General features: G+C 44.7%; 1 protein-coding gene across 1 annotated transcript; it reads left to right on the forward strand.

Moving 5' to 3' along the window:
* Positions 1-584: 584 nt before the first annotated feature.
* SOCS7 (suppressor of cytokine signaling 7) lies at positions 585-26,652 on the forward strand. Its single transcript, XM_068978754.1, has 9 exons — positions 585-1,552; positions 8,905-8,969; positions 11,476-11,580; positions 12,060-12,161; positions 13,064-13,194; positions 13,665-13,833; positions 15,879-16,007; positions 25,980-26,115; positions 26,529-26,652. The coding sequence occupies exons 1-9, from the start codon at positions 585-587 to the stop codon at positions 26,650-26,652; spliced, it is 1,929 nt and encodes a 642-aa protein (XP_068834855.1).

A 26,652-nucleotide genomic window follows, 5' to 3' on the forward strand; every position in this document is an offset into this window, starting at 1 on the left:
CTCATGTGTCATTCTATAAATATTCACTGGATGCCAAGGCGGATACAGTCAATGAACAAATGACCCGGCCACGGTCACACATCCCAAGCTGCATAGGTAGGACCAGAGCCAGAGGTATTGTCCTCCCAAGGCCAGCGGCTCTCTCCCAGGACGATACCAGGCTTTCCAGGGCCATCCCATCTTACCCTCACCCGAAGGGGTGGTTTCGCCCAGAGCGCCTGGGAAGTGAAAAACCAGGGTCGGGGTTGAGGACTAAAGCCCAGGCGAGAAGCAGCTCACGACCAATAGCTGCCCAGGCTTCGCGCAACGTCACTCTCTGAAGAGGCCAGGGCGAGCAAGCCCTGGGGGACGGGGCGTGACCACCATCTCCCGGAAGTGACGCCATCTGGGGGGTGGTGCTCGCTGGCGGCGACGCGCGGCCTGGGCTCGCGCTGGGCTCCGCGCGCCCCCGGCCCCCTCTATGAGGCAGAGGCCGCGGAGGCCGTTAGCGCTGTCGCTCCGGGGGCCGCGGCGGGCGGGGCTCCGGCGGGGCCCGTAGTCCCCACCCCAGCCCGGCTCCCAGCCGCCCGCCCTCCCTCTCTCCGATGCAGGGGGCCGAGCTCCGGGATGGCGAGGCGGCGGCGGCGGCCGCTTCGTACCGCGTCCTGAGCCGCCTGCTCGGCTATGGAGAGGCGGCCCCCGAGCCAGGCCCGCCGCCGCCGCCCCCGGGCCATGGCCCTGCGCCGCCACCCTTCCTCGCGCGGCCCGGCCCGCGGGGCTCCAGGCCACCTCAGCTGATGGTGTTCCGCAACGTGGGTCGGCCGCCGGAGGAGGAGGACGCGGAGGCGGCCCAGGAGCCGGGACCCTCGGAACTGCTGTGTCCCCGGCACCGCTGTGCCCTGGACCCCAAGGCCCTGCCGCCGGGGTTGGCGCTGGAGCGGACCTGGGGCCCGGCGGCTGGACTAGAGGCGCAGTTGGCCGCTCTGGGGCTCGGGCAGCCGGCGGGGCCGGGGGTCAAGACGGTTGGCGGGGGTTGCTGCCCGTGCCCGTGTCCCCCTCAGCCGCCCCCTCCGCAGCCCCAGCCGCCTGCTGCCGCCCCGCAGGCCGGGGAGGACCCCACGGAAACGAGCGACGCGCTGCTGGTCCTAGAGGGCTTGGAGTCGGAGGCAGAAAGCCTGGAGACTAACAGCTGCTCGGAAGAGGAGCTCAGCAGCCCGGGCCGCGGAGGAGGAGGGGGCGGCCGGCTTCTACTGCAGCCCCCTGGCCCTGAGTTACCCCCGGTGCCCTTCCCGATGCAGGACTTGGTCCCTCCCGGGCGCTTGAGTCGAGGGGAGCAGCCGCAGCAGCCTCCCCCGCCGCCGCCTCCTCCTGGGCCCCTCCGGCCACTCGCCGGCCTTTCTCGGAAGGGCTCCCTCAAAATCCGCCTCAGTCGCCTCTTTCGCACCAAGAGCTGCAACGGTGGCTCTGGCGGTGGGGATGGGGCCGGCAAGAGGCCTTCTGGAGAGCTGGCTGCTTCAGCTGCGAGCCTGACAGACATGGGCGGCTCTGCGGGCCGGGAGCTGGACGCGGGGAGGTGAGACCGGCTCGGGGGCATTGGGGTTGGCTGACAAACTTACTTTTCTCATTTCATTTCCCTTTTATTCTACTGCTAAAAAAAGATCCTGACAGTTCTTAAGATGTGGCCTTCATCAGGAGGCAGAGACTTGGGGCTAGAGGTGGTAATATCGCCCATTAGGTCAGAGCTGTTTGTGGGAGCAGCCTTCACTCCCTCCCACCCCCACCCCTACTTCTCAGCTGGTTAGCATTTCTCTAGTTGGGCGATGATTTGAAACCACCCCGCCCCAGCCCAGCTTTTAAAGTTTTTTCAAGGTATGTGTCTACCTTTACCCCTGGCAGGAAGCTTGCTGGAAAGGTGTGGCCTTTGGGGCAGAAAGTTTGAGTTTGACCACCTTGCTTATTCTTTCTGTGTACCAGCAACACACCCCCTTCACACTCATGCATGCAAATGATGTGACAGACTTGTGTAGTTGTAGGCCAGCAGTCAACTGGGCATCTCTAGTCAAAATTTTAATGTTTTCTTGATTGGTTTCTTAGACATACTTGATATCTCAAGCCTGTGTGCTAACCACTGTGAGAATAGAAAATAGCCTTGTTCTCAAACCTGTATGAGAATTCTAAGTATGGTGTGCATGCATACTCAGTCCTGTCTGACTCTTTGCCCCCCACCAGGCTCCTCTGTTCATGGAATTCTCCAGGCAAGAATACTGGCATGGGTTGCCATTTCCTCCTCCAGGGAATCTTTCCCCACCCAGGGGTCGAAACTGCATTTCTTGCATCTCCTGCATTGGCAGGCAGATTCTATACCACTGGGCCACCTGTACATGAATTCCACCCCAGTTGATGAAAATTCCAAACTTAGACGTAGATTTTGTTTCTGCATTTCTGAAGTGCAGACAGCTCTCTGACATCCAGTGTTAGATTTTCTCTTTTGGTAACTGCCATTGTGGTTTGCACTGCTGAATGGGTTCTTAGAACGTTTGGAATTGGTTTTGGTGCAGCTCATGTGATGGATTCATGAGATGCATCAGTGGCCACAACCCAAGGCTGAAAAACAGGTAGACAAATTGAGAATTTTACTATGCACCAGAATCACGTGGGGAGCTTTGGGAAAAGATCAGATGGCCCCAAGATTTGAATTAAAAAAAAAAAACTCCCGCATATGATCTGGACTGAAAATCACTCATCCATGGACTTCTCCTTTCAAAGAATCTTTACTCCAAGAGGAAAGTATGGGGTCACTTTTTTGTTATTCTTGTTGACTGCATGGCCTGGGGAATCTTAGTTCCTTGACTCAGGGATGGAACCTGTGTTCCCTGCAGTGGAGTGTGGAGTCCTAATCACTGGACCTCCAGGAAATTCCTGGTCAGTTTGATTTTGTTGTCTTTTCTGAACACCTTGCCAGTGTCTCATCTTGGGATCAGATAAAACCTAAACTCCCTGAAGAAACCAGTAATTTGATGTGTGTTGTCCCTTCAGGTAAACGTATGTTTCACCATTTGCCTCCCAATAAACTCATGCTGGGAGCTCAGGTCTGAAAAAGCGTGTGGCTGCTGAAGCAGCTTTTTTCTGGTAGACTCTGCATTCGATGCTCCACTTAGCGGTGTAGATGAAATTTTCATTTGCTGGGGGCAGGGCAGGATTGAAGCTGTGGGTAATGACCTAGGATAGATTGCTAATTTTCTTGTGGTTTGTCCTGCCTTTGTTCCGTATTGACCAGGACTTGGTCTAAGATTCCAGAGACACCAAATATGAGGTGTGGCGTGAAATTAGCTGCAACGTCTAATAGATTAGGAAGAGGAAAAGGCGTATAACATTATACGGTTTTTGCCTTTGCAAACAGGATTTAATGGTCATTGGCGGCTCTGTCACCAACTGTCACGCTAAGCACAATACCGATTTCTCCTGCAGAGCGAATTGGTCTGTAGCTCTGCAAAGAAGCTGAGTTCCGGGCACTGGAGAATTACATTTTTTGGTCCAAGAACTTTTTCTGATGAATTGGAGAAGAGCTAGGTATTCATGTATGAACGTTTGGTTGACTGCTCTTAGGAGGCAGCATGTTGTACAGAGAATGTGAACATCTGGATTCCATGTAGGACTCCAACATCACCTGTGAGATGCAGGCCAATTTTGTTTTCTTCACGCTTCCCTCCTTTTTTAATCTGTAAAATGGAAGTGATTCCTGTCTTGTTCCTGACCTTATAGGAATAGAGTGAAGACAAGAGAAATTGAGATGGAATATATTTTTTGCCTTTGGAGGAGAGGTAGTAAAATAGAACTGGTGAAGTTTTTTAAAATGCTTAGGATTTGGTACTGTTAGATTTTCTTGTTAGCTTTTCCATAGCTTACTATGTGCCAGTCTTGCTGGCAGTCTTGCAGCTGTGAGAAACTTGATAAGTCTGGCCAGGGTAGTTGTGATTTCTATGGATCTACACCTCAGTAAGTCTGCCCTGTTGGGAGGAAGGATAAGTTTGGATTTTTAGCTTGTTCTCTTGTTTCGATTGGTAGGACCTGGAAGCCATGAGAAATGTCAGACCTTTGCCAGAAGGTGTATGTCTGCCTTCTTATTGTTGGTTGGAGTTAATTATGAGTCTCTGCAGTCTTTGCTGTATAATTTGGGGCTTTTGCAGTAACCTCTAGGCATGATTCTCTTTGCTCTTCTCAGTATTTGCCTTTCCCACAGCTGTCACAAGAAAGTATCTCCAACGGTCTTTTTTTTTTTTTTTTTTTGGCTGTGTTGGGTCTCCATTGCTATGCACCAGGCTTCTCTAGTTTCAGTGAGCGGGGGCCACTCTTCGTTGCAGTGCACAGGCTTCTCGTTGCTGTGGCCTCTCTTGTTCCGGAGCACAGCCTCTAGGCTTCAGTAGTTGTGGCTTGTGGACTCCGGAGCACTGAGTCAGCAGTCGCCTCAGGGTATATGGGATCTTCTCAGAGCAGGGATTGGACCTGTGTTCCCTGCACTGGCAGGCTGCCTCCCAACCACTGGACCACCAGGGAAGCCCTCACGCCGTTATTTTAAATTTTGTTTATTTTTTTGGCAGTGCTGCATGGCATGTAGGATCTTAGTTCCTTGACCAGAGAAACTAACCTGCACCCCTGCGGTGGAAGCACAGAGTCTTGCTGAACCACAAGGGAAGTCCCCCGATGGTCACTTTACAAGGCTTAACAGTTTCCATATTTAAAAAAAAAATTACTTATTTATTTGGCTGCTGTCTTTAGTTGCGGGACACAAGAATCTAGTTCCTTGACCAGGGGTTGAACCCAGGCCACCTGCAGTCTTAGCCACTGGACCACCAGGGAAGTCCCTCATATTTTAACATTAAGCAAGACTTTAGTTCCTTTCAGATACTTTGGAGTCTGCTAAGTTGGCCTTCCTGGATACACTGAGTCTTAGGTCCTGAGGTCTAGTGTGAGTTAGCTTAGAGAACTCTTGAAGTGAAGGAATACATGGGCTCACCAGCTAATCAGGTTTCTGTTCTGGAGAACTGGGCTAGGCTGTGTAACACACATATGTTGAAATTCAGAGAGCTGGGCTTGATGCCTGTGGGCTTCGGTGTTATATAGGATTGCTATTTCAGGAAAACCAGTGAAGTTCCCTTGTCTGGTTCACATATGTTTAGCTGATTGTCTTCCTTTGTATTTGGTGAGAAATAGCATTCAACCCGACTTTTTTTGAAGCATTCCATAATACACATTTGGTTGGAAATGGGTACCTTGTTCATTTCTCAAGGTTTTTTTTTTTTTTTTTTTTTTATCTTAACGGTTGAGGCTATTGCTGGCAGTCTTCATAGTTGTGAGGTGGAAAAATGGAGAACAGTTTTGTAGTGGTTTCCTATCTATTTGTTTGGGGAAAAAGATACAGTTTTGGAAAGAGAGGCTGCCTTGGCATCAGTTTGGGGCCCTGCTGTCATGAATAGACCTGGCAGACATGAGAAACCCTTTTCTCTTGTTTTCTTGAGTCTTTGGGTCTAAGGGAGTCTTTTTGAGAAAGAGCATGACATCCTGAGAGAAAAATGATTTTATGGTGTGGTGAAGAGGGTCTGCCTTTATGTTTAGGTTTTGGGTCCATATTCTGTTATCTTTTCAACTATTTTTCCATGAAGTGGTTGTGGTTGGCAGCTCTGTTTTGGAATGAGCAACCTGGCTTTAGAAATCTCTGTCCATTTGAGTCTTGCGTCTTTTACTCCTTTACATTTTGCCCACTGACATCATTTCTAAGGTTTTAGACCTTTGGCTGCCCCTCTGGGCTTTTCCCTGGAAGTTCCCGCCATAGGTTCTTTAGTTGGTTTATGGTGGAGTTTTGGATCTGACCTTGTTGCACAGATGTCTGTGTATTGGAACTAAAAATGAGCACATGGTTTTTGTGCCTGTAGCACATGAACAGACACTGGCTTGTGATGTGTTGGAAATGGCACAGGCTGGCTGTCTTGGCATTGTATGCTTTAACGGGGGCAGAGGTAAATTGCGGCTGCAAAACCTGATATTTGGATCCTACTTTAAAAGTTAGCAAAGGACATGTGTAAGTCTTAGGACACTGTAGAAGGGATTTATGGACAAGAGAGAAAGAGCATTACTATGTCATTGTTTGTATTTTAGGTTTCAAGGAATTTGAAAAGTGGCCAGTAGTTATAGCAATGTGTTGTCAGCCTGTCTAGTCTAATGTTTTTAACTCCTTTTATCCCACAGATCTGTTGCCATTTAATTAGTAATTTGCAGAACAGAAGTGGACAGAGACATCCTATGTCTTTGTTACTCACAGCACAAGCAGTGCATAGCTGACACAAAGGACTGCTAGCCGCAGAGAAGACCTAAGGTCTTCTGCTTGCCACCTTAGGTATAGCCCACCATGTCCTACCCGACATCACCCTTCAGGTCTTTCTGCTGCTAAGATGCAAGTGGTCCGCTGGCAGAGTTACAGTGGCTTAACTTTGTACCCTAATGCTTGTCAAGGTGATTTGGGGAGAAGAATAATATGGGAATGTCGTATAGAAGGGTTAGTTAAAAATTTTATATGAAGCCATATCATTCTTGTTGCTTTCCAAACAACAGCATATCTAGCTTAGAATGGTTATTTTAAATGTTTCAGATATACAAAAAGAAATTTATAAAATGTATATACTATAATAATAATGAAATGTATATTTAGGTAACCATCACTAAGCTTGACAAAATGTTATCAGTATCTTTGAAGACCCCTGAGTGTGGCTTCCTGATTACAACTCCCCCCTCCCCAGTGTAACCACCATCCTCAATTTTATGTTAATCATTCCCTTGCTTTGTTTTTTATAGTTGTCTAGATTGGTCTTTTCATGAATGACTGCCATTAGAGTGCTCTCAGGATCCTTGAGACAGAAACTGCTTTGGATTTTTAGTTAGACAGTATCTCCCCAAAGAGAGAAGGAAGCACTCATATTTGTTATTGGCCTGTCAGCCTCTTAGACCTTCTACCTCTCTAAGCTTCCTTATTTGTCAGAAAAAAACCATTCTGAGACCCTCAAATGGCTCTGCCTGGATTTAGAGTCGTATATATTTCTTTTTCTAGATCCTAGAAACTATGATTTTCATCTTCAAAATGTCGGGAGTGGGGAGAAGATGAGCTGGAGTGAGGAGGCCTCGGCAGGATGTGTGCACTGGGTGCTGCTGTTCTTCAACGCTTGGCACTGAGGAGCTTCGTCCTCAGGATGGGCAGATGGCAGAGCATTGCAGCTTCCTTTGAAAAGAGGCAAACAGCCAAATGGCTGAGGTGTGAACCCTCTGAGAGGCCAGTGCTTCAGGTTTCTGCTTGCTGAGTTTAATGTATCGGCAAGTTACCGAATAAAAATCAGCTTGGACATTCTTCGGTCTTAAAGTTAATGTCCAGTGGAATTCTTTTTCCATCCCAGACCTCTGGAGTGTTGGGACTAAGCTGCAGACTGCCACAAGCAACTTTTATAAATAGAGGGAATGTGTGTGCTCCTGTCTTTTTCTGGTGCAGCCACCTCTCCTGTGTGTGCTGTGGGCAGGGCGTTCACAGTGGGCACGTCATTAGACTTCTCAAGTCTCAGCATGGAGGCGGCTACAGAGGGAGTGTGAGATGGGTCAGGAAAGGGAATCCAGCATCTCAGCTATTTCTGAGTAAGGGCTTCACAGTATGGTTTTGAAATTCTGTTTGAAGTGAGTTCTGAGAAGCACAGACATCTGTGTTAAAACATAAATGCATAAAGATCTTCCAAAGTCAAATAATTCAAAGTAGGATTTCATTTTGGATTTTCTTTGCTTTTTCCCATCTCTTGGTGCAGTTGAAGTTTTATTTAAACCTTTGGGTGAGAGTAATTTTGGAAAGTGAGCCAGCTCTAAGGTGTGGAGTCAGGCATTTAATTTGGCTGTGGATTTTTTTTTTAAAGGCTGATTTGTTGAGATACAATTTATATACCACCTAAAATTCACCTTTTTTTCGTTGCTTAGTTCTGTTAATTTTGACAGATGTCAAAATCATAACCTCTTCCACAATCAAGATATAGCATATTTTCATCACCTCCACTTCTTTCCCTTATAGTCAGTTCAGTCATCCTGAGGTGATTAGCACATTTCTAGCCAGAAAGACTTTTATCAGTCTTTTGGATTCCTTTCATTTCATTTCTCACCCAAAACCAATTGAAATTGGTGCAATATGAAATTACCTTTGGTGTGTCTTCAGAGATCTGGGTTTTCCAGCTGGTTTGGGAGCAGCATCAAGAACAGGCATGGGGTGGTGGGGAGTCTATGACTGGCAGCTCAAAAAAGAAGAGGCCACCTTCTTTGGGTGCCAGGCAGAGCATCTTAACTTGAAGAGGCTCCCTTGTTGGCCTTTGGCTTTGACTCGTGGCTTGGGGACATTTTGCAAAAATCAGAGGCCTTACTGGTTGAAGATTGCATTATATCCTGTAGTTCTATTCTCAAATCCAAAAATCTTGCCTGGTTCACTTTGGGACCTCCTGCTCCTAAGAGCAGGCCCAGAGGGAAAGCTGGTGCTCTGAAGAGGCACCTATTCAGGTCAACAGCCTTTCTCTTGGCTTTCCTGTGAGAATCAACTCTGCATCTGAATTTCTTCCTCTAGAAATGGACTTACTAATTACCACTCAAGATGTTTTACTCTTTTAAGGTGATGAGTGTGGAAAGCTCCAAAGAGATTTCTTATTGCTTTGTAGGCTGGTGAATTCTGTAGCCAAATCTATCTAAGGAATCGCCTTAATTATTTTTCCCTCTTTAAATTTTAGTCTTTAAAGTGTGGTTGACAGTGACTCGGGTTTGCTTTATTTTTCAGTGCATCTGGGATTGAGTGCTGCAGTGATTTGAATGCATGTGTGTGCATTCTCCACCTCATTCTCTGTGTGCTTTCTCACCCCTCAGGAAACCCAGGTTGACAAGAACTCAAAGTGCCTTTTCTCCAGTCTCCTTCAGCCCGCTGTTCACAGGTAGGTGATCTGTTTCTTTTTCCTCTAACATCTAAAAGCAGGACTGTTCTGAGACGTATCAGGAAACACTTGCAGATGCATCGCAGAGGGAGCTGCAGGCATGTCTGCAGTTATTTTCTTCATTCCGTGCCTGCTGGGTTTGGGGTGACACTATTTTTAAGGTGTGGAATGTGTTCTTAACTTTGGATGCTTTATAGTTTGAGGTAGAGACTGCTTGCTGGTAATTAGGTGGCCCTGGCAGTTATGCAGGCTTTAGTTCAGGGTCATCACGTGTAAATTAAAAGTAGGAAATACAAATTTATAGGCTCATAGCACATAAAGGACTCTGGAAGACATACAGTTCCTGTGCCTGCTTCCAAAGGGAGTTCATGGATTATCTAATAAACATGATCCACAATGAACTGGTCTATTTTTAAAGACTTTGGGCAAAGAGGAATCACATGAACTCTTGTCTTACCCCTTTCGGGGGCTAACAGTTCTTGCAGCTGTTAAGCGTTCTTATTGGATCTAATTTAAGTCTCTCCTCATGCAGCGGGGGAACACAGTTGCTAAAGTAAGAAAGTGGTCAAATATCCTTTCACCTTCTCCTTTGAAGGGGAGCTTTTTCTGAGAGGGAAACCTTTTGTTCTGTGAGTCAGGTGTGGAGTTTCTGCTTGAATGAGCTGTAGAAAAGGACATCTGAAGCACACAGCCTCAAGTTTCAAAAACTGAGTGCTCCTCACTGGGTGTGGCCGAGAATCCTTTAAACTTAATCCTAGTTTCAAACTCTTTTGGATATTGTGTCCCTTGAAAAAGATGATTACAAGAATTATGATCTGGGACTGGACATTTTCAGGAAAATGTTCAACAGTCTAGTGGAACCCCCATTACTGAGTAGACTGCTGTGAACTGTCAGAACAGGTGAGTTTGGTGCCTGTAATAGGCACCGGTGGAGAAGGAGGTCCTCTGTTCTTAGCCCAAGCAAGGAATTAAAGGATCTTACCCTGTAGCAGAATGTCTTTCTAGTTAGTAGTTGTTTCCCTTTTAAAGTGATGAAACCCACATTTGTAGTTTCAGGTCCCATGTTCTTATTTCAAAGAACCTTAGCTCTCTTGAATTATTTCCTTTAAGTGCTATACTACCTACAAGCTAGACCTCTCTGACCCTTCCGGCACCTTGGGCTCATTGCATTGCTCTGGGCAGCTAAAGTGAAAGTGAAAGTCCCTCATTCCTGTCTGACTCTTTGAGACCTCTTGGACTGTCCATGGAATTTTTTAGGCCAGAATACTGGAGTGGGTAACCTTTCCTTTCTCCAGGGGATCTTCCCTACCCAGGGATGGAACACAAGTCTCCCACATTGCAGGCAGATTCTTTACTAGCTGAGCCACAAGGGAAGCCCTGGGCAGCTAGGCCCTCAGTAATTAAGCTGTGTGATGAATTCCTAGAAGTTCCACTGATGACTTTTGGAAGAGCTTTTCTGCTTATCTTAGTGTTCAAGACGTTTGTTGGAGGGAGAAAACAAAACAAAACAAAACACCACAAACTGTATTAGATTCTGAATGCCCAGTTTCTGGTCTTTTAGAGATATTTGTTACCTCATTGTCTTAACTGGGAAACATTAAGATTCTAGCTAGGGGCTAGTTCAGCTTCCTACAAAAGAAAAAGGTGTTGGAAATAACACCCTAAGGGCCAAATTAGAGAAATCCCAAATTCTGACTTGTGGATAAGATCTACCAAAACAAACTGACTCTTTGCGACCTTCAATAGAAGCTTGATAAAATAGCCTTCATTCTCTGGTGATTCATAAGGAGAGAGGGTAGCTGTGCTGGATGGCAAGGAGTGAATATGGTAGAGAACAGAACTGCATACCATGCTGGAAAGTAAGAGAAACCATGTGTACCTCCCCCCCTCCTCCCAGTTCCTACTGAGAAGCTTCCTCTAAGCTTACCTGACTTTTGCCTGACTGTGGAAGTAATTAATTATCAGGATTGTAAATGCACTTTTCAGCCTTTGTAGCCTCAACTGTTAGGAGTTAGTTGATATCTGAAATGGTTGGGCCGCTTTGGAGTGACTATTCTGGAAAATCTCGATGTGGTAAGCCCCATTTAGGAAGAAGTTGGGGCTAACATTGGGACCTTTATCTGGATTCAGCGTAACAGTTCTTATATTTTAATGGTGCTTGCTATCCTTGTCCATTTGGGCTTGTAAAAAGTTGCTTGCCTTGCTCCCCGAGGCAAAAATTGATACACAAATCTGTGAAAATAAATGGTGTGGGTTCCATTTGAATAAAGAAGACTTCTTAAAGGAATAATGGATTTTATTTTATTTTTTTGGAATAATGGATTTTAAAATTGACTTCTTAGGTATCTGGACTGGGGGGATTCCAGCCATGGGAGCGTTAGATTTTGCACTTCCTGAGAGCCATGGACCTCTGGCGTCCCTTGCTTGCTCTCTGCCTCCTTTTGTTTCCTGGCCTTGGCTTTGGGCAAGGTGCTACTGTAACATGGTTGCTCCATGAATCCTTCAGGTGAAACAGTGTCACTTGTGGACGTGGACATCTCTCAGCGGGGCCTGACCTCTCCACACCCTCCAACTCCCCCTCCTCCTCCAAGACGAAGCCTCAGCCTCCTAGGTATAGTTTCCTCCCCTCTTCCTTCTTGCCCTGTGGGAGGGTGAGCTCTGTCGACCTGTTGTTCTTTGCCAGGAACCAAACAGACTATTGGGTTTCTAATGATGACCCAGTTATTATATTTCTTGTCCCATTCTCAGCACCCCTCTCATCTCCAAAGTGGTTAAATGGGTCTCTTACCTGCATGCTGTAACATCTCCTGTCCATATATTATTTCAATCTTTATTTATTTATAAAGAGTATTTATCTTGTTCTGAATCTACTGCCAGTGGGCAGCTTTGGGGATATCCTTACTTTCCTGCTTTCAAGCAAAGGAAACCAGATTAAGATGATTGTGGCCCTCTGTGCAAAAAAGACAGGGTGAAGCTCAGGCCATTTTGCCCCAGAGGGCAGCCTGATGATCCTTTTCCCTCTCCTCTGCCTTCCCTGTGCTCATTCTGTGCCCATATTTCTGAACCTCTTGCTTTTGTTCTCTCTTCTAGATGATATCAGTGGGACGCTGCCTACATCTGTCCTTGTGGCTCCGATGGGGTCTTCCCTGCAGTCTTTCCCCTTACCTCCGCCTCCTCCACCCCATGCCCCAGGTTAGCTTAGCTTAGAGGCAAGACTTGCAAGAGTGGGGAGTACAAAGTGAAACACTTTTGACGGATGGGAAAGATCTATTTATGGAAATAAAAGAACTTAGGAGAAAGCTTAAATCATATCCCCTTGGCTGGACCAGAACTCCTTGGAAATGAGGCCAAGCACTAGTTATTTTAGCCTGTTTTCTTTATGGAGGCAAATCTGATTTTTGGTAGAGATAAAAGACTGTTGGATTTTTTTTTTGTCTCTTTGTTACTGAAACTTGTTTGCAATCCTTGAGTCAGTATCGCTTAGGAAACTGCCTTAATTTCAGTAGAGTGAGGAGGTTTAATATGTTGCTGGTTTTCAAAGTTCTGTGGTCTTTCTAAGCTTTTAGCATTTACTGCAGCCTTGTAAATAAGTACCAAGCATTCAGTAGCCCATACCTGCTTGACCAGCCCCCAGTGCCCAAGGAATAAAATGAATGAAATCAGCATTCTTTTCTACTTGCCTGACAAAATCTACTTGCTTGGCAAAATCGTTGCTCTTCCTGGGCAAGTTAAGCGAGTCACTATTTCCAAGGCTGCCTTACCAGCACTTCACTTCGAGGTGGGAGAAGTTGGAATCGCTCTAGGCTGGTGCAGGCCCTGAAGTAGTCGCCTTAGTCAGGTTAGTGAGCTGCTGCCTCCCCCTTTCCTGGGGCTAAACGCCCCCACCCACCCTTCACAGCTTACACGAGCCCACACAGCTTTCTGTCCCAGCCCATCCAGCTCTTCCCCACTGCTTTGGCTTCCACCCTTTCCAGCTTAGCTTCTAATGCCTTGCCCGTCTTCAGTTAGCATCTCTGTTTTGGGGGGAGGGAGGGTCTATTTGAGGTTGGGAACGATAAGAGTCAACCTGTGACCACCGCGCTCTTGCCCTGCAGATGCATTTCCCCGGATCGCTCCCATTCGAGCAGCCGAATCTCTGCACAGCCAGCCCCCGCAGCACCTCCAGTGTCCCCTCTACCGGCCTGACTCGAGCAGCTTTGCAGCTAGCCTTCGAGAGCTGGAGAAGGTAGGTGGTGCCTGAGGACTGACAGCTTGCCTCCTTTCACATTCTCCTAATTCTAAGCCAGGCTCCCCTTTTATTTTTTTCAGAGGAAGAGTAGTTTCCTTGGTTCTGTATTTACAGTGACAAAACAATATGTTGCTATCATTAGTTCTATGAGATGTTGTAAAATTGAATCTGAAAAAAACATCTGAACCTGGTGAGAAAGGTTATGGAGAAATATTTACATAGTCTAAGCTGACCTAGGTCCTTCATCTTTTCTTTGTAGGGCTTTGGTAATGGAACTGTAAAGTTTTTCTGTTACTTTGGAGGCCTGAAAGTGTGATGAACCTGATATTCATTGCTAATGGTTGAGGCACTCCTACCAGCTTCTACCTACTGCAGTGTTTTGGAAATGAGGGGTTCTTGTGGTCAGAGTAATTGTGCTGAAAACTTTGACGCTTCTGTGTTCTAACTCCTTGCCACTTCTTTGATAGTGTGGTTGGTATTGGGGGCCGATGAACTGGGAAGATGCAGAGATGAAGCTGAAAGGCAAGCCTGATGGTTCTTTCCTGGTACGAGACAGCTCCGATCCTCGTTATATCCTGAGCCTCAGTTTCCGATCACAGGGTATCACTCACCACACCAGAATGGAGCACTACAGAGGTGAGAGGTGCTGGCATTTGAAGGAAGCCGCCTTTCCCCTTTGACTTTTTCTACCTTTGGTATCTGACTTTCTCATTGGAATGATTCACAGAAATGGAAATGTGAGTAGGTAGGAAAATCTCAGGCACTCAACTGAATATTGATATATGGGCACTGATTTCAATCACGAGAAATATTGGTGGAGATGGTGAGGAGCATACATGTTCCATTTAAAAGTTTTCCCAGCATCTTGTCTCCTAAATAGAGTCTGAAGAAGACTACTGAAGAATAGAATAAAGCCAGTAACACTCTTCATAGCAGGAAGAAATAACCTAGGACCATGAGACAAATTCTCCCAAGCTTTGGTCCATGATTAAACTTACCATCTAGAGATATTAGTCATGTATATAAAGAGGAGAATTTGTTTTTCCTGTGACTGTTCTGTTCTGAATTTCTTTGCCTGGCAGTCACATCAATGATAGTTATGTCTTTTTCTGGTCAGCTTTGTAGTCTTGCAGGAAATAGTCATCAAAACTATGAGAATTTGTGGAATCAACGTACCGTCTGCCTTCCTCTGTGGTCAGGTTGTGCTTAATATTACAGTCGTGTCGAGAAGCTGACTTGTTCAGTACTCCTGTCTGGATGGACTTTGCATCAGGATGTTTGGTATTTGATTTGGGCCCCAAACTTGTAATGGTTATTGGTGGCGGGGCTGGCTAACACATACTTTGTCAAAATACCTGCAATATGCTACAAATTTTAAAAATGTGGAGAACTCTGGGGAGTTTTATGGACTTGCCCCTCCGATTCCTCTTGTTCTTCCCACATGTGATTAATCTTAAATGAACTGTATGAGATACTGCATTTCACGTAAGGGGCTCTTTCATGCTCTTCACCAAATCAGGCACCACTGTATCTTTCCTGCTGTCAGCTGCGTTCTGCTGAATTAATTTGGTTTCCTTCTCTTGTTAGGCAGGAAGTAGCTGTTTAGGTCAGCGTAGCTTTGTCCATGATTTCCTCTTCCCTCACCTCTGCCTTCAAGATGCATGAAGAGAAAGGAACTTCGGTCCGAAGACTTGAGAGAATTAGAGACTGTGGGGTAGACTGCTACTTGTTTTCTTGCTGCTCCTAAAAGCAAAAGTCAAATAAACAAAACAAAACGCATTAAATAGCATTTCAGAGTGAAGTGCTTTTATAAACCTATTGAAATTATAAATGACTAGGCCATGGAAATGAATAAATGCTTGACCTCTAGGTTCCAGATAGGCGAGATGCCTATCCGAGAGTATTTTCAAATGGTTCTCCAATTACTTTTTGTTCAAAGGAACTTTTCTTCCTTGAATAAATGGAAGTTTTAATAGAAGCCCTGGGCCTCTCAGTTGCCAGTTTGCAATGGAACATTTGTCTCCATCTTTTTAAGTGATCCTGAAAGAGTAGCCAAGGTTCTCAAATCTGCAGTTCTCCTGAGTGATTAGTTCCCTTTTGTGACTCTTGGGTTTAGTGCTTTAGTTGTTGAAGTTTTTTGTTTTTTTTTTAAGTTATGGGAGTTCAGATTGCTTTTTGCCTTTGGGATTCTAAAGTTTGGGATGGGATCTTTGTAACATTCTAAGGAAAAGACTTAGAATTTGATTTGTGTACTTAACACATACATGAATGAGTGAGATCCACAAAACCGCTGTTCCTATCTTTCCTATTCTGTGCATACTTGAAGATTTAAATCTTCTTGAGGGAATGTCATTTAAACTCACTTTAGCATAGCTGCCTTTTCTTTATGGTCTGTGGTTTAAAGATTAATGTTCATACTCAACAAAATCTTTTTATATCTTTTTTCTGACTCAAATTTATTATTGTTTAACAGAAACATTGTAAGACCTAATTTATATATTATCAAAAGCAACATCTTTCTTTCCATTAGTTGTAGAACAAGCAGGAGCAGGGACCTCTGACTCAGCTTGACCACAAGCTACCTTTCCAGGAGGGAAAATCATTAAAATGCTCGAGCCAGCTTCTCACGTCTCCCTGAAGCAAGGTTTCCATTTTTACCTCTCCTTAACTTTCCGTGGCAGGAACCTTCAGCCTGTGGTGCCATCCCAAGTTTGAGGATCGCTGCCAATCAGTGGTGGAGTTCATTAAGAGGGCCATCATGCACTCCAAGAATGGGAAGTTTCTCTATTTCTTGAGATCCAGGGTTCCAGGTAAGGCTATCATTACATTAATTATTTAACTTACTTGGGTATGATCAAGCATAATATCCACTCCCCACCCCTCCCCTCCCTCTTCTCCCACAGTTATTCAAAGGTTTATATTAATTATTTAACTTACTTGAGTATGATTGTGCAGGATCTCTACCTCCACTCCTGCACCCAGTTCAGTTCAGTTCAGTCGCTCAGTCGTGTCTGACTCTTTGTGACCCCATGAATCACAGCATGCCAGGCCTCCCTGTCCATCACCATCTCCCGGAGTTCACTCAGACTCACGTCCATCGAATCCATGATGCCATCCAGCCATCTCATCCTCGGTCGTCCCCTTCTCCTCCTGCCCCCAATCCCTCTCAGCATCAGAGTTTTTTCCAATGAGTCAACTCTTTTCATGAGGTGGCCAAAGTACTGGAGTTTCAGCTTTAGCATCATTCCTTCCCAAGAAATCCCAGGGTTGATCTCCTTCAGAATGGACTGGTTGGATCTCCTTGCACTCCAAGGGACTCTCAAGAGTCTTCTTCAACACCACAGTTCAAAAGCATCAATTCTTCAGTGCTCAGCCTTCTCCACAGTCCAACTCTCACATCCATACATGACCACAGGAAAAACCATAGCCTTGACTAGACGGCAAAGTAATGTCTCTGCTTTTGAATATGCTATCTAGGTTGGTCATAACTTTTCTTCCAAGGAGTAAGCGTCTTTTAATTTCATGGCTGCAGTCACCATCTGCAGTGATTCTGGAGCCCCAAAAAATAAAGTCTGACATTGTTTCCACTGTTTCCCCATCTATTTCCCATGAAATGATGGGACCAGATGCCATGATCTTCGTTTTCTGAATGTTGAGCTTTAGGCCAACTTTTTCGCTCTCCTCTTTCACTTTCATCAAGAGGCTTTTTAGCTCCTCTTCACTTTCTGCCATAACAGTGGTATCATCTGCATATCTGAGGTGATTGATATTTCTCCCGGCAATTTTAATTCCAGCTTGTGTTTCTTCCAGCCCAGCGTTTCTCATGATGTACTCTGCATAGAAGTTAAATAAGCAGGGTGACAATATACAGTCTTGACGTACTCCTTTTCCTATTTGGAACCAGTCTGTTGTTCCATGTCCAGTTCTAACTGTCGCTTCCTGACCTGCATACAGATTTCTCAAGAGGCAGGTCAGGTGGTCTGGTATTGCCATCTCTTTCAGAATTTTCCACAGTTTATTGTGATCCACAGAGTCAAAGGCTTTGGCATAGTCAATAAAGCAGAAATAGATGTTTTTCTGGACCTCTCTTGCTTTTTCCATGATCCAGCTGATGTTGGCAATTTGATCTCTGGTTCCTTTGCCTTTTCTAAAACCAGCTTGAACGTCAGGGAGTTCACAGTTCACATATTGCTGAAGTCTGGCTTGGAGAATTTTGAGCATTACTTCACTAGCATGTGAGATGAGTGAACCCACTCACCTAAAAAACCCCCAAGCCAGAAAGACTTAAAGCTTTTTTTCCTGGCTCTTTTAGCATCCACTCTTCCTTGAGCCTAGTGGGTAATGTCCTGTCCTTATACGTTAGTCCCCCAAGAGCCTGGTGGGCTATAGTCTACAGGGTCGCAAAGAGTTGGACTAACAGCTGACTAACACACATATTGAGAAGGAATCTTTGCTTCTCTGATCACATGAATGAGAAAACTGATCCTGCTTCTGATGTCTGGGTGTCATGTATTCACGTTTAACTTTCAGAGGTCTTTCCTTGTCCCTGATCCAGGCATCTCATGTTTACAAGCGAAACAGAGGGCTCTCAGGTCATTTTCATGGGAAACTGGGAAAGTAAAAGAGTCTTCACTAGAAATGGGAGTGTCAAGGAGGCTGAATTTAATAGCAGTCTGCCCTGGATTCTGTGCATTTGTACTAAAATTTCTGTCAGAGTACTTTGTTGTGTCCTGTATCCCTGCCAGTATTGAATTCAGAGACTAGTTTCAGTTTGGGAGCACTGGCAGTACCTATCCTGCCCACTAAATAGGGGGTATCTATATCATCTCTGTTGAAGGCTGGGGCAAAGGGATGGTTTGGAGGAATCTGCATTTATAATGTTGGAAAAAAGTAAAATGAGGAATTTGTAAGATAGAAACAGAACTTAAAATGAGAACATCATGCTTTCCCACTGAATCAAATTAAGGTTCTTAAACTGGGTGTCAAGAAATTGCTCTAAAAAGAAGTTATAGGGAAGCCTCCGGCAGAACATCAGCAACATCTGATGATATCAGGAACATCAGTTGAGCCAGGTTACAGGAATGTGTTTTATAATCTTGGTGATTTAAATAAGGCATGACAGGGTGTGAACTGTATTAATTCTCACTTCATTAACTACTTGCCTCAGTGCTGTCGACACAGTTGGGTCTCATGCAGTTGACTTGGTTAAATGGAAAAAGTTAGAATCCTTTCTTATAGGAACTGATTCTGCCTAGCCATTTTTAGAGTTTGTGGCTTTGGGGGGTGTTTATTTAATAAACAAACAGTATCAAATAAACTCAGTATCAAAAATAAGCTACTTCTGTACCTCAGAGAGGGATTCTCAAGTGGCTCAATGGTAAAGAATCCCCCTGCCAATGTAGGAGACACAGGTTTGATTCCTGGGTTGGGAAGATCCCCTGGAAGAGGAAATGGCAACCCATTCTAGTATTGTTGCTGGGAAAATCCCATGGACAGAGGAGCCTGGCGGGCTACAGCCCGTGGGGTCGCAAGAGTCGTATGCGACTGAGCACGTACGCTACCCTCAGAGAGCTCTTAGCTTCAGAAAGGGGACAGGTAGGAAGAGAAGGCGAGAGCTCATGGTAAAGTCCATATAAAGCCTGGTGGTGATTGACAGGGACAGGGTGGGTAGTCATTTCTGCTTGTGGGTGGATCCTCTCAGAGGATTCTGGAGTTGGGAGCATGTATCACTTGTAGAGTATTGAGAGACTTCATGGAATCTTGGACTCCTCAGGTATAGCTCATTTCATTCTACAAATGTGCCTTGTCTGCAGAAAAAATTTTAAGTAAGATTTTTAACGTTGCTGAAGGTTAGTACCTGCAGTGATTGCTGCTATTTGTTATGTGCCTACTTACCATGTGCCAGGTATTTTGTCAGGATCTTTATTTAAATATCTCTTAATTTCTTGGAACAGCCTCAAAGTTAGCTAATAGATTGGTCTCTTGGAAAAAAAAAAAAGTTCTTTTTAAAATTTTGTCAATGAAGAAACTAAGGGTGTCTCAAAAGTGAAGCCACTTACTCTAAAGGTTACTCAGCTAATCAGTGCTGAAGCCAGGATTCAAACCAAGGCCCAACTGACTCCAACTCCTGTGCTTTACTTACCACCCTCTGCTATGGGAAAAAAACAGCAGTAAGCAAGTTGCAGATTGAGTTTCCTGGCATTTATGGGGAGGATATAAAGAAGTCAGAATTGTGTTTATCTGTGGATAAACACAGTGGAGAGTGGAGAGTGTCTTTCTAGGATACAAGTAGGATATCTATTTGCACTTAAAATTGTAGTCAAGTTGAGAAGGGAAAGCAAATTAATATTTGCCCCTAGACCATAAGTGACTTCTCTTTGAAAGATTGGGACAAAGAAGGCGAGGTCATTGTTCTCCTTACCACTGTTTGCTGCCTCCCTTTGCTTATCAGCGTTCTCGGCATTCTGTGAGGCTGACTTTATTAGGGGAGAGGATTCCCGTGAGGAGATGGTGGTCATTAGATTTAGGTTGAGCTCTGTCAGCTTATACCAGGGATTATAACTCAGGGGATGGTAAAAGGAGCCCTTTGTTTAGACTTTGGGATGCTGATAACTGCCTACAAGGGGCTCATATTGTTTCATTTAACCCTTATGAGATCCCTTGAGGGAATGTTACAGTCTCTCCCTCCTTTTTTATCTTTTTAAAAATACAGATTAAGAAACCGATGCACAGTGAATTACAGTCAAGATGCAGAGTCAGGTTTTTCTGGCTCAAATCTAGAGCTGAATGTACTAGCAGCATATCCAGCCTAGTGTAAAAGGAGGCCAGGGATTATAGGGATTATAAAGCCAGGCCTAATGAAAGTTCTAGATGGCACCAAGTGAGGAGCAGAAAGAATTTAATCAGTAGAATAACTAGCAATTGGGGGAGGGGTCATTGGTGAAAAGGATGGCCTCTGAGCTTGGTTTGCCCCTTATCTCTTCTCATGACAGTGTTGGAACATGGTCATGATAAATCTGAAGTTGCTGATTTATCTCAGTCTGGTCCGATTCACAGTTGTAAGCTAAACACCTAACACCAAGCAGCAGTCTCCAAAAGAGAATGGGATTGGATTAGCACAAAACTTCTGATGCTGGGAGAGCTAGAACTCAGCTTGAATGTGTCCTTCTTAGTTGGAAGAATCTCCATCATCTCTGAAATGCCTAAAGAGAAAATATTTTTTTGTTTTTTTAATCACACTTTGAGTCGGACACTCTAAGGAAATCAATTGCTTCCTCTTTTGCACCGTCATTAAGACTATAATTAATTGTTCAGTGATATGTTTTCCTTGTATCTCAGATTTCTCAATTCAGTCCTGTTAACAGACATTTGGGGTTGGATATTTCTGGTCTTCAGGGAATAGTTTGTTGTGGGACAGACCTGGGTGTTTGGGTGCTCAAGACCTGAAAAACATTCTTTTTACTTTTTTTCTGAAAGAGATTCATCATGCCTGTGTGCATGCGTGCTAACTCGCGTTAGTTGTGTCTGACTCTGCAGCCCCATGAACTGTAGCCCATGAGGCTCCTCTCTCAGTGGGGTTCTTCAGGCGAGAATACTGGACTGAGTTGCCATGCCCTTCTCCAGAGGATCTTCCCAACCCAGGGATCGAACCCATGTCTCTTACGTCTCTCGCATTGGCAGCTGGTTTCTTTACAAGTTGAGCTACCTGGGAAGCCCTCATGCCTAACCCTGGTGCTTTTAGGGGAAAGAGAAAAGAGCAAAGTGGCTGAAAATTGGATTTGTGCACGCTACCCTGGCATGAGGAGAGGAAAGTTCTTAATGACCACTGTTGTATCTTGCCTTTCCCTTTCAGTTGCATTGGTGTCTTATGTTGGACTTATCTCCATTTCTGACCTCTTCTGTGAACATGCTTTGGATATCAGAGCTCCAGTTGTTTGCTGTGTTTGGGGGCAAACAGTAAACAGTCAAGTTGGCACTAGGGAATATCAGAGAATTAACAGGTTTCAAATTGCTGTTTGTGAACCTAAGTCTAAAAATAACACAATTAAATAGGCAAGTATATATGGTCATTAAAAGAAAACAGTCAAATAATTGTATGCTACTATTATCCTGACCTCTTTAAGTGCAAATCCTATAGTACTGTCTTTGGGAATAAATAATTAGGTACATAAATTACTTTTGTCTCTGAAACGTCATGTTGAGTTTAGCAATATTACAACCAGCCTTCCAAAAGCTTTCTGTTCATCATAGTCTAATTTACTAAAGACTATATTTAAAGCATATGAGTGAAAAGGTAAAATTCAAAGAGGCATTTGAACCCAGAATCATTTTAAAACCACTTGAGTTTAAATATATGCAAGAGAGAAATGCATGTGTGAATTTTTTTTAATGGTGTATGAGGAGAGGGCCAACCAGTGGTGTGTGTGGGTGGAGGAGGGCTTTTGTTGTTCGGTTGCTAAGTCGTGTCCAACTCTTTGGGACCCCATGAACTACAGCACACCAGGCTCCTCTGTCCTCCACTAATCTCCTATCATTTGCTCAAATTCACGTCCATTGAATTGCTGATACGATATAACCAACTCATCCTTTGTCGTCCCCTTCTCCTGCCTTCAATCTTTCCCAGCATCAGGGTCTTTTCCACTGAGTCATCTGTTCGCATCAGGTGGCCAGAGTATTGGAGCTTCAGCTTCAGCATGAGTCCTTCCAATGAATATTCAGGGTTGATTTCCTTTAAGATTGACTGGTTTGATCTCCTTGGTATCTAAGGGACTCTCAAGAGTCTTCTGCAGCACCACAAATTGAAAGCATCAATTCTTCAGCACTCAGCCTTCTTTATGGTCCAACTCTCACATTCATACGTGACTACTGGAAAAACCATAGCTTTGAATATATATGGACCTTTGTTATTAAAGTGATGTCTCTGCTTTTGAAAACACTGTCTAGGTTTGTTATAGCTTTTCTACCAAAGAGCAAATGTCTTTTAATTTCATGGCTGCAGTCACCATCCACAGTGATTTTGGAGCCCAGGAAAATAAAATCTGTTGCTGCTTTCACTTTTTCTCCTTTTATTTGTCATGAAGTGATGGGACTGGATACCCTGAACCTAGTTGTTCTTACGCTGAGTTTTAAGCCAGCTTTTTCACTCTCCTTTTTTGACCCTCATCAAGAGGCTCTTTCGGAGAAGGCGATGGCACCCCCCTCCAGTACTCTTGCCTGGAAAATCCCATGGACAGAGGAGCCTGGTAGGCTGTAGTCCATGGGGTCGCAAAGAGTCAGACATGACTGAGCAACTTCACTTTCACTTTTCACTTTCATGCACTGGAGAAGGAAATGGCAACCCACTCCAGTGTTCTTTCCTGGAGAATCCCAGGGACGAAGGGAGCCTGGTGGGCTGCCGTCTATGGGGTCACACAGAGTTGGACACGACTGAAGCGACTTAGCAGTAGCAGTAGAAAAGGCTCTTCAGTTCTTCTTTACTTTCTACCATTAGAGTGGTATCATCTGCATATCTGAAGTTTTTGATATTTCTCCTGGAATCTTGATTCCAGCTTGTGATTCATCCAGCCCGGCATTTCACATGATGTACTCTGCATAGAAGTTAAATAAGCAGGTGATAGTATACACTCTTGTCATACTCCTTTCCCAATTTTGAACCAGTCAGTTGTTCCTCGTCCGGTCCTACCTGTTGCTTCTTGACCTGCATACAGGTTTCTTAGGAGACAGATAAAGTGGTCTGGTATTCCCATCTGTAAGAATTTTCCATAGTTTGTTGTGACACACACAGTCAATGCGTTAGCATAGTCAATGAAGCAGAACTACATGTTTTTCTGGAATTCTCCTGCTTTCTCCATGATCTAACAAATGATGACAGTTTGATCTCTGGTTCCTCTGCCTTTTTGTAAACCCAGCTTGTACATCAGGAAATTCTCGGTTCACATACTGCTGAGGCATAGCTTGAAGGATTTTGAGCCATAGCCTTGCTAGCATATGAAATGAACACTGTTGTTTGGTAGTTTGAACATTCTTTGGCATTGCGCTTCTTTGAGATTGGAATGAAAACTGACCTTTTCCAGTCCTGTGGACACTGCTGAGTTTTCTGTAGTTGCTGGCATACTGAGGGCAGCACTTGAAGAGCATCATCTTTTAGGATTTTAAATAGCTCAGCTGGAATTCCATCACCTCCACTATCTTTGTTCATAATAACACTTCCTAAAGCCCACTTGACTTCACACTCCAGGATGTCTGGCTGTAGGTGGAGTGACCACACTATTGTGGTTATCTGAGTCATTAAGATCTTTTTTATATAGTTCTTCTGTGTATTCTTGCCACCTCTTTTTAATCTTTTCTGCTTCTGTTAGGTCCTTACTGTTCCTGTCCTTTATCATCCTCATCCTTACATGAAATGTTCCCTTGATATCTCCAGTTTTTTTGGAGAGATCTCTAGTCTTTCTCATTCTGTTGTTTTCCTGTTTCTTTGCTTGTTCATTTAAGAAAGGCTTCTTACCTCTCCTTGCTATTCTCTGGAACTCTGCATTCAGCTGGGTGTATCTTTCCCTTGCTCCCTTGTCTTTTGCTTTTCTCCTTTCCTCAGCTATTTGTAAAGCCTCCTCAGACAACCACTTTGCCTTGTTGCATTTCTTTTTCTTTGGGATGGTTTTGGCCACTGCGTTCTATACCGAGTTACGAACTTCCTTCTATAGTGCTTCAGGCACTCTGCCAGATCTAATTCCTTGAATCTATTCATCATCTCCACCATATAATTAAAAGGGATTTGATTTAGATCATACCTGAGTGGCCTAGTGATTTTCCCTACATTCTTCGATTTAAGCCTGAATTTTGAAATAAGGAGCTCATGATCTGAGCTTGTGTTTCCATCGTGTAGTGGTTAGCAGGTCAGCTTTACATGCAGAAAGTCCTGGTTTCGACCCCCAGGGAAACCAGCCCCTGAGGATGAGGGTTACAGTGCTTTAAAAATGTAAGTGCTCGATTTGAAGGGATAGGGGTGAGAAGTCAAGGACCAAGAGAGACTGGCCCTGAATCAGGAAGCTGTGACTGTCTGACAGCACCCCCGTTAGGACAGCTGCACGGGCAGGTGCTCCGGGAAACTCCTGGAGAGCCCTCCTTTGAGGTTCCCTGGGCTAAACTCTTCCTCAGACAGAGCAAGTGCTCTGGGAAGGCCAGCTCTGTTGGTTCTGTGCTGTGAGCAAATTCTCTAAGCTCAGTAGGCCTCAGTTTCTTCATTGTGCAGTGGCAGGTAATAGTGGTATCTATTTGGGAGCACAGCTTTGAAGACTGAGCTAAATAATTTTAAGATAAGCTTACTTATATAGCATGAAATGTATTTCAATTTTTTTTAGAAAGTCTGTTATTAACAACCATGAAAAGGTTTTGGGAGATAATCTGTAAGCTTTAATTTTTTTCTTTTCATGGCTTCAAACATCATTTTAAAACTGTTTGAAATTAAACTCCAAAAATAGATATTTTATTTTCCAACAAGTTGTGTCTACAGAGTTTCATTTGATTCAACAATGGTTGAGAAAAGAATTCTTTCAAAGGTTTTGCAACTCAGATTCTTTCTGAGAGCAGTTTGCTTGTTTACCTTCCATAGTCCTTTGTTTATTGAAACAAGAGTATTCTTTATTCTCTTGAAGTGTTTCAGTGTCCCTGCCATTGTGGGTGTCTCCATGCTGTGGCATTGACCCCTGAGGGTTGGAATTTCCCAGCATGGAGCCTGCTGATAACTGTGATGAAACATGAGTGTGGGGCTTCCATTGGGCCTGACTGGCTTTAGTCAGCAGACACTTGTACACAGAACAGTACCACTTCCAGCTTGCCCAAGCTACTGTAATTGCTTTTAAAAGTATTATCCTGGGCTTCCCAGGTGGTGCAGTGGTAAAGAATCCACTTGCCAAGCAGGAGACACAAGAGATGCTGGTTTGATCCCTGGGTTGGGAAGATCTGTTGGAGAAGGAAATGGTCAACCCACTCTAGTATTGTTGCCTGGAAAATTCCATGGACAGAGGAGCCTGGTGGGGTACAGTCCAAGGGGTTGCAAGGAGTTGGACACAACTGAGCACACACAATTAAAGTGAACCTTTAAAAAAAATAACCAATATGAATATTATTTGGAAGCTGTTTATCTAAAAAAGAAAAAGTATCATCATCTTTTTTTCTGTTCCTGTACCCAACCTAAATTTTCAGAAGTAAGAAGGGTGGTTGGTGGGGGTGGAGGATTGGCAGGGAGTAAAAGGTAGCTAAACCTGACTGTCCTAGCTTGAAGTAAGTGACCGTGTGACCGGCCTGTAAAATTTGATCCTAGCTGCTGCCTTCTGCTTACTGTCTCTCAGTTGGAATTTGGTGGGGACCCCTCTTAACAGCCTTTTTGAGTCCTCACCTTCAAGATACTCTAGATGCTAAACAAGTGTCGCCCATTCCCAACAAGGATGCCTTTGACTGTTGTCCTTGGGCCTGAGATTGGCCACTTGACTCCAAGCAAAGTCTCTAGCTCGGCATTTTTCACTGAGCTGTTTGAAGAGCAAGACTCTCAGTTGTTAGAAGTCAGGCTGGGGAAGCCCCCTGCCAGAGGGTGGGCTCCCCTGAGTATGAAATATGGTAGCAGTACTATGGAAACCAAGTTTTGTGGAAGGGCGCTTTTGCACTGAAGACCTATGTGAACTGTAAAGAAGCACCGTTTCCCTTCCCTGGACTCTCTTCATAAGGAAGATTAGATACAGTTAGCTGCCTTGTCTCATCTGAATATTTCTCTCGGTTTGTTCTTGAAGGACTGCCGCCAACCCCAGTCCAGCTGCTCTATCCAGTGTCCCGCTTCAGCAACGTCAAATCCCTCCAGCACCTCTGCCGATTCCGAATCCGACAGCTCGTCCGGATCGATCACATCCCGGATCTCCCACTGCCTAAGTATGACGGGGTCTTTAGAGCCGGAGCGGGGATGGAGGGTTACTCACAGTGTCAGCGAGGCCTGCAAGTGGAGTGTACAGGCAGAGCCTGGCAATTCACAGGCGTCATTTTTCACTTCTCCTGTGTCTTAGCACTTACTTAGAAATGTCACAATACAGCCAAGAAGGAGGAAGTTGTGTGCGTGTGTCACTTTCCCTCTGCAGACTCTGTGAAGCGTAGAGTGGAGATGGTAAGAGGGAGGGAGACAGAACTATAATGAGTGAGAAAGTGGGAATTTTCTCAAGTTGGCAGAGACTCTTTGGTGTTGTCTCAACCATATAGGGAATGAAAAGAAGGGAGGGTTGAATAAAGGTGATCTTTCTTTTTTAAGTTCTGTATAACACTTGTGTGTACCCCTCTTGTATTATTCGTAGGCCTCTGATCTCTTATATCCGAAAGTTCTACTACTATGATCCTCAGGAAGAGGTATACCTGTCTCTAAAGGAAGCGCAGCTCATTTCCAAACAGAAGCAAGAGGTGTTGGAACCTTCCACGTAG

The sequence above is a fragment of the Capricornis sumatraensis genome, chromosome 8, assembly GCF_032405125.1.
Source record: "Capricornis sumatraensis isolate serow.1 chromosome 8, serow.2, whole genome shotgun sequence".
Classification (NCBI taxonomy): Eukaryota; Metazoa; Chordata; class Mammalia; order Artiodactyla; family Bovidae; genus Capricornis; species Capricornis sumatraensis.

Coding starts and splice junctions, on each gene's coding strand:
- SOCS7 (XM_068978754.1), top strand. CDS start 585: ATGCAGGGGGCCGAGCTCCGGGATGGCGAGGCGGCGGCGGCGGCCGCT. Junction 8,970..11,475: donor CTTCAGCCCGCTGTTCACAG/GTAGGTGATCTG, acceptor TGAATCCTTCAG/GTGAAACAGTGTCACTTGTG. Junction 26,116..26,528: donor CCGGATCTCCCACTGCCTAA/GTATGACGGGGT, acceptor TATTATTCGTAG/GCCTCTGATCTCTTATATCC.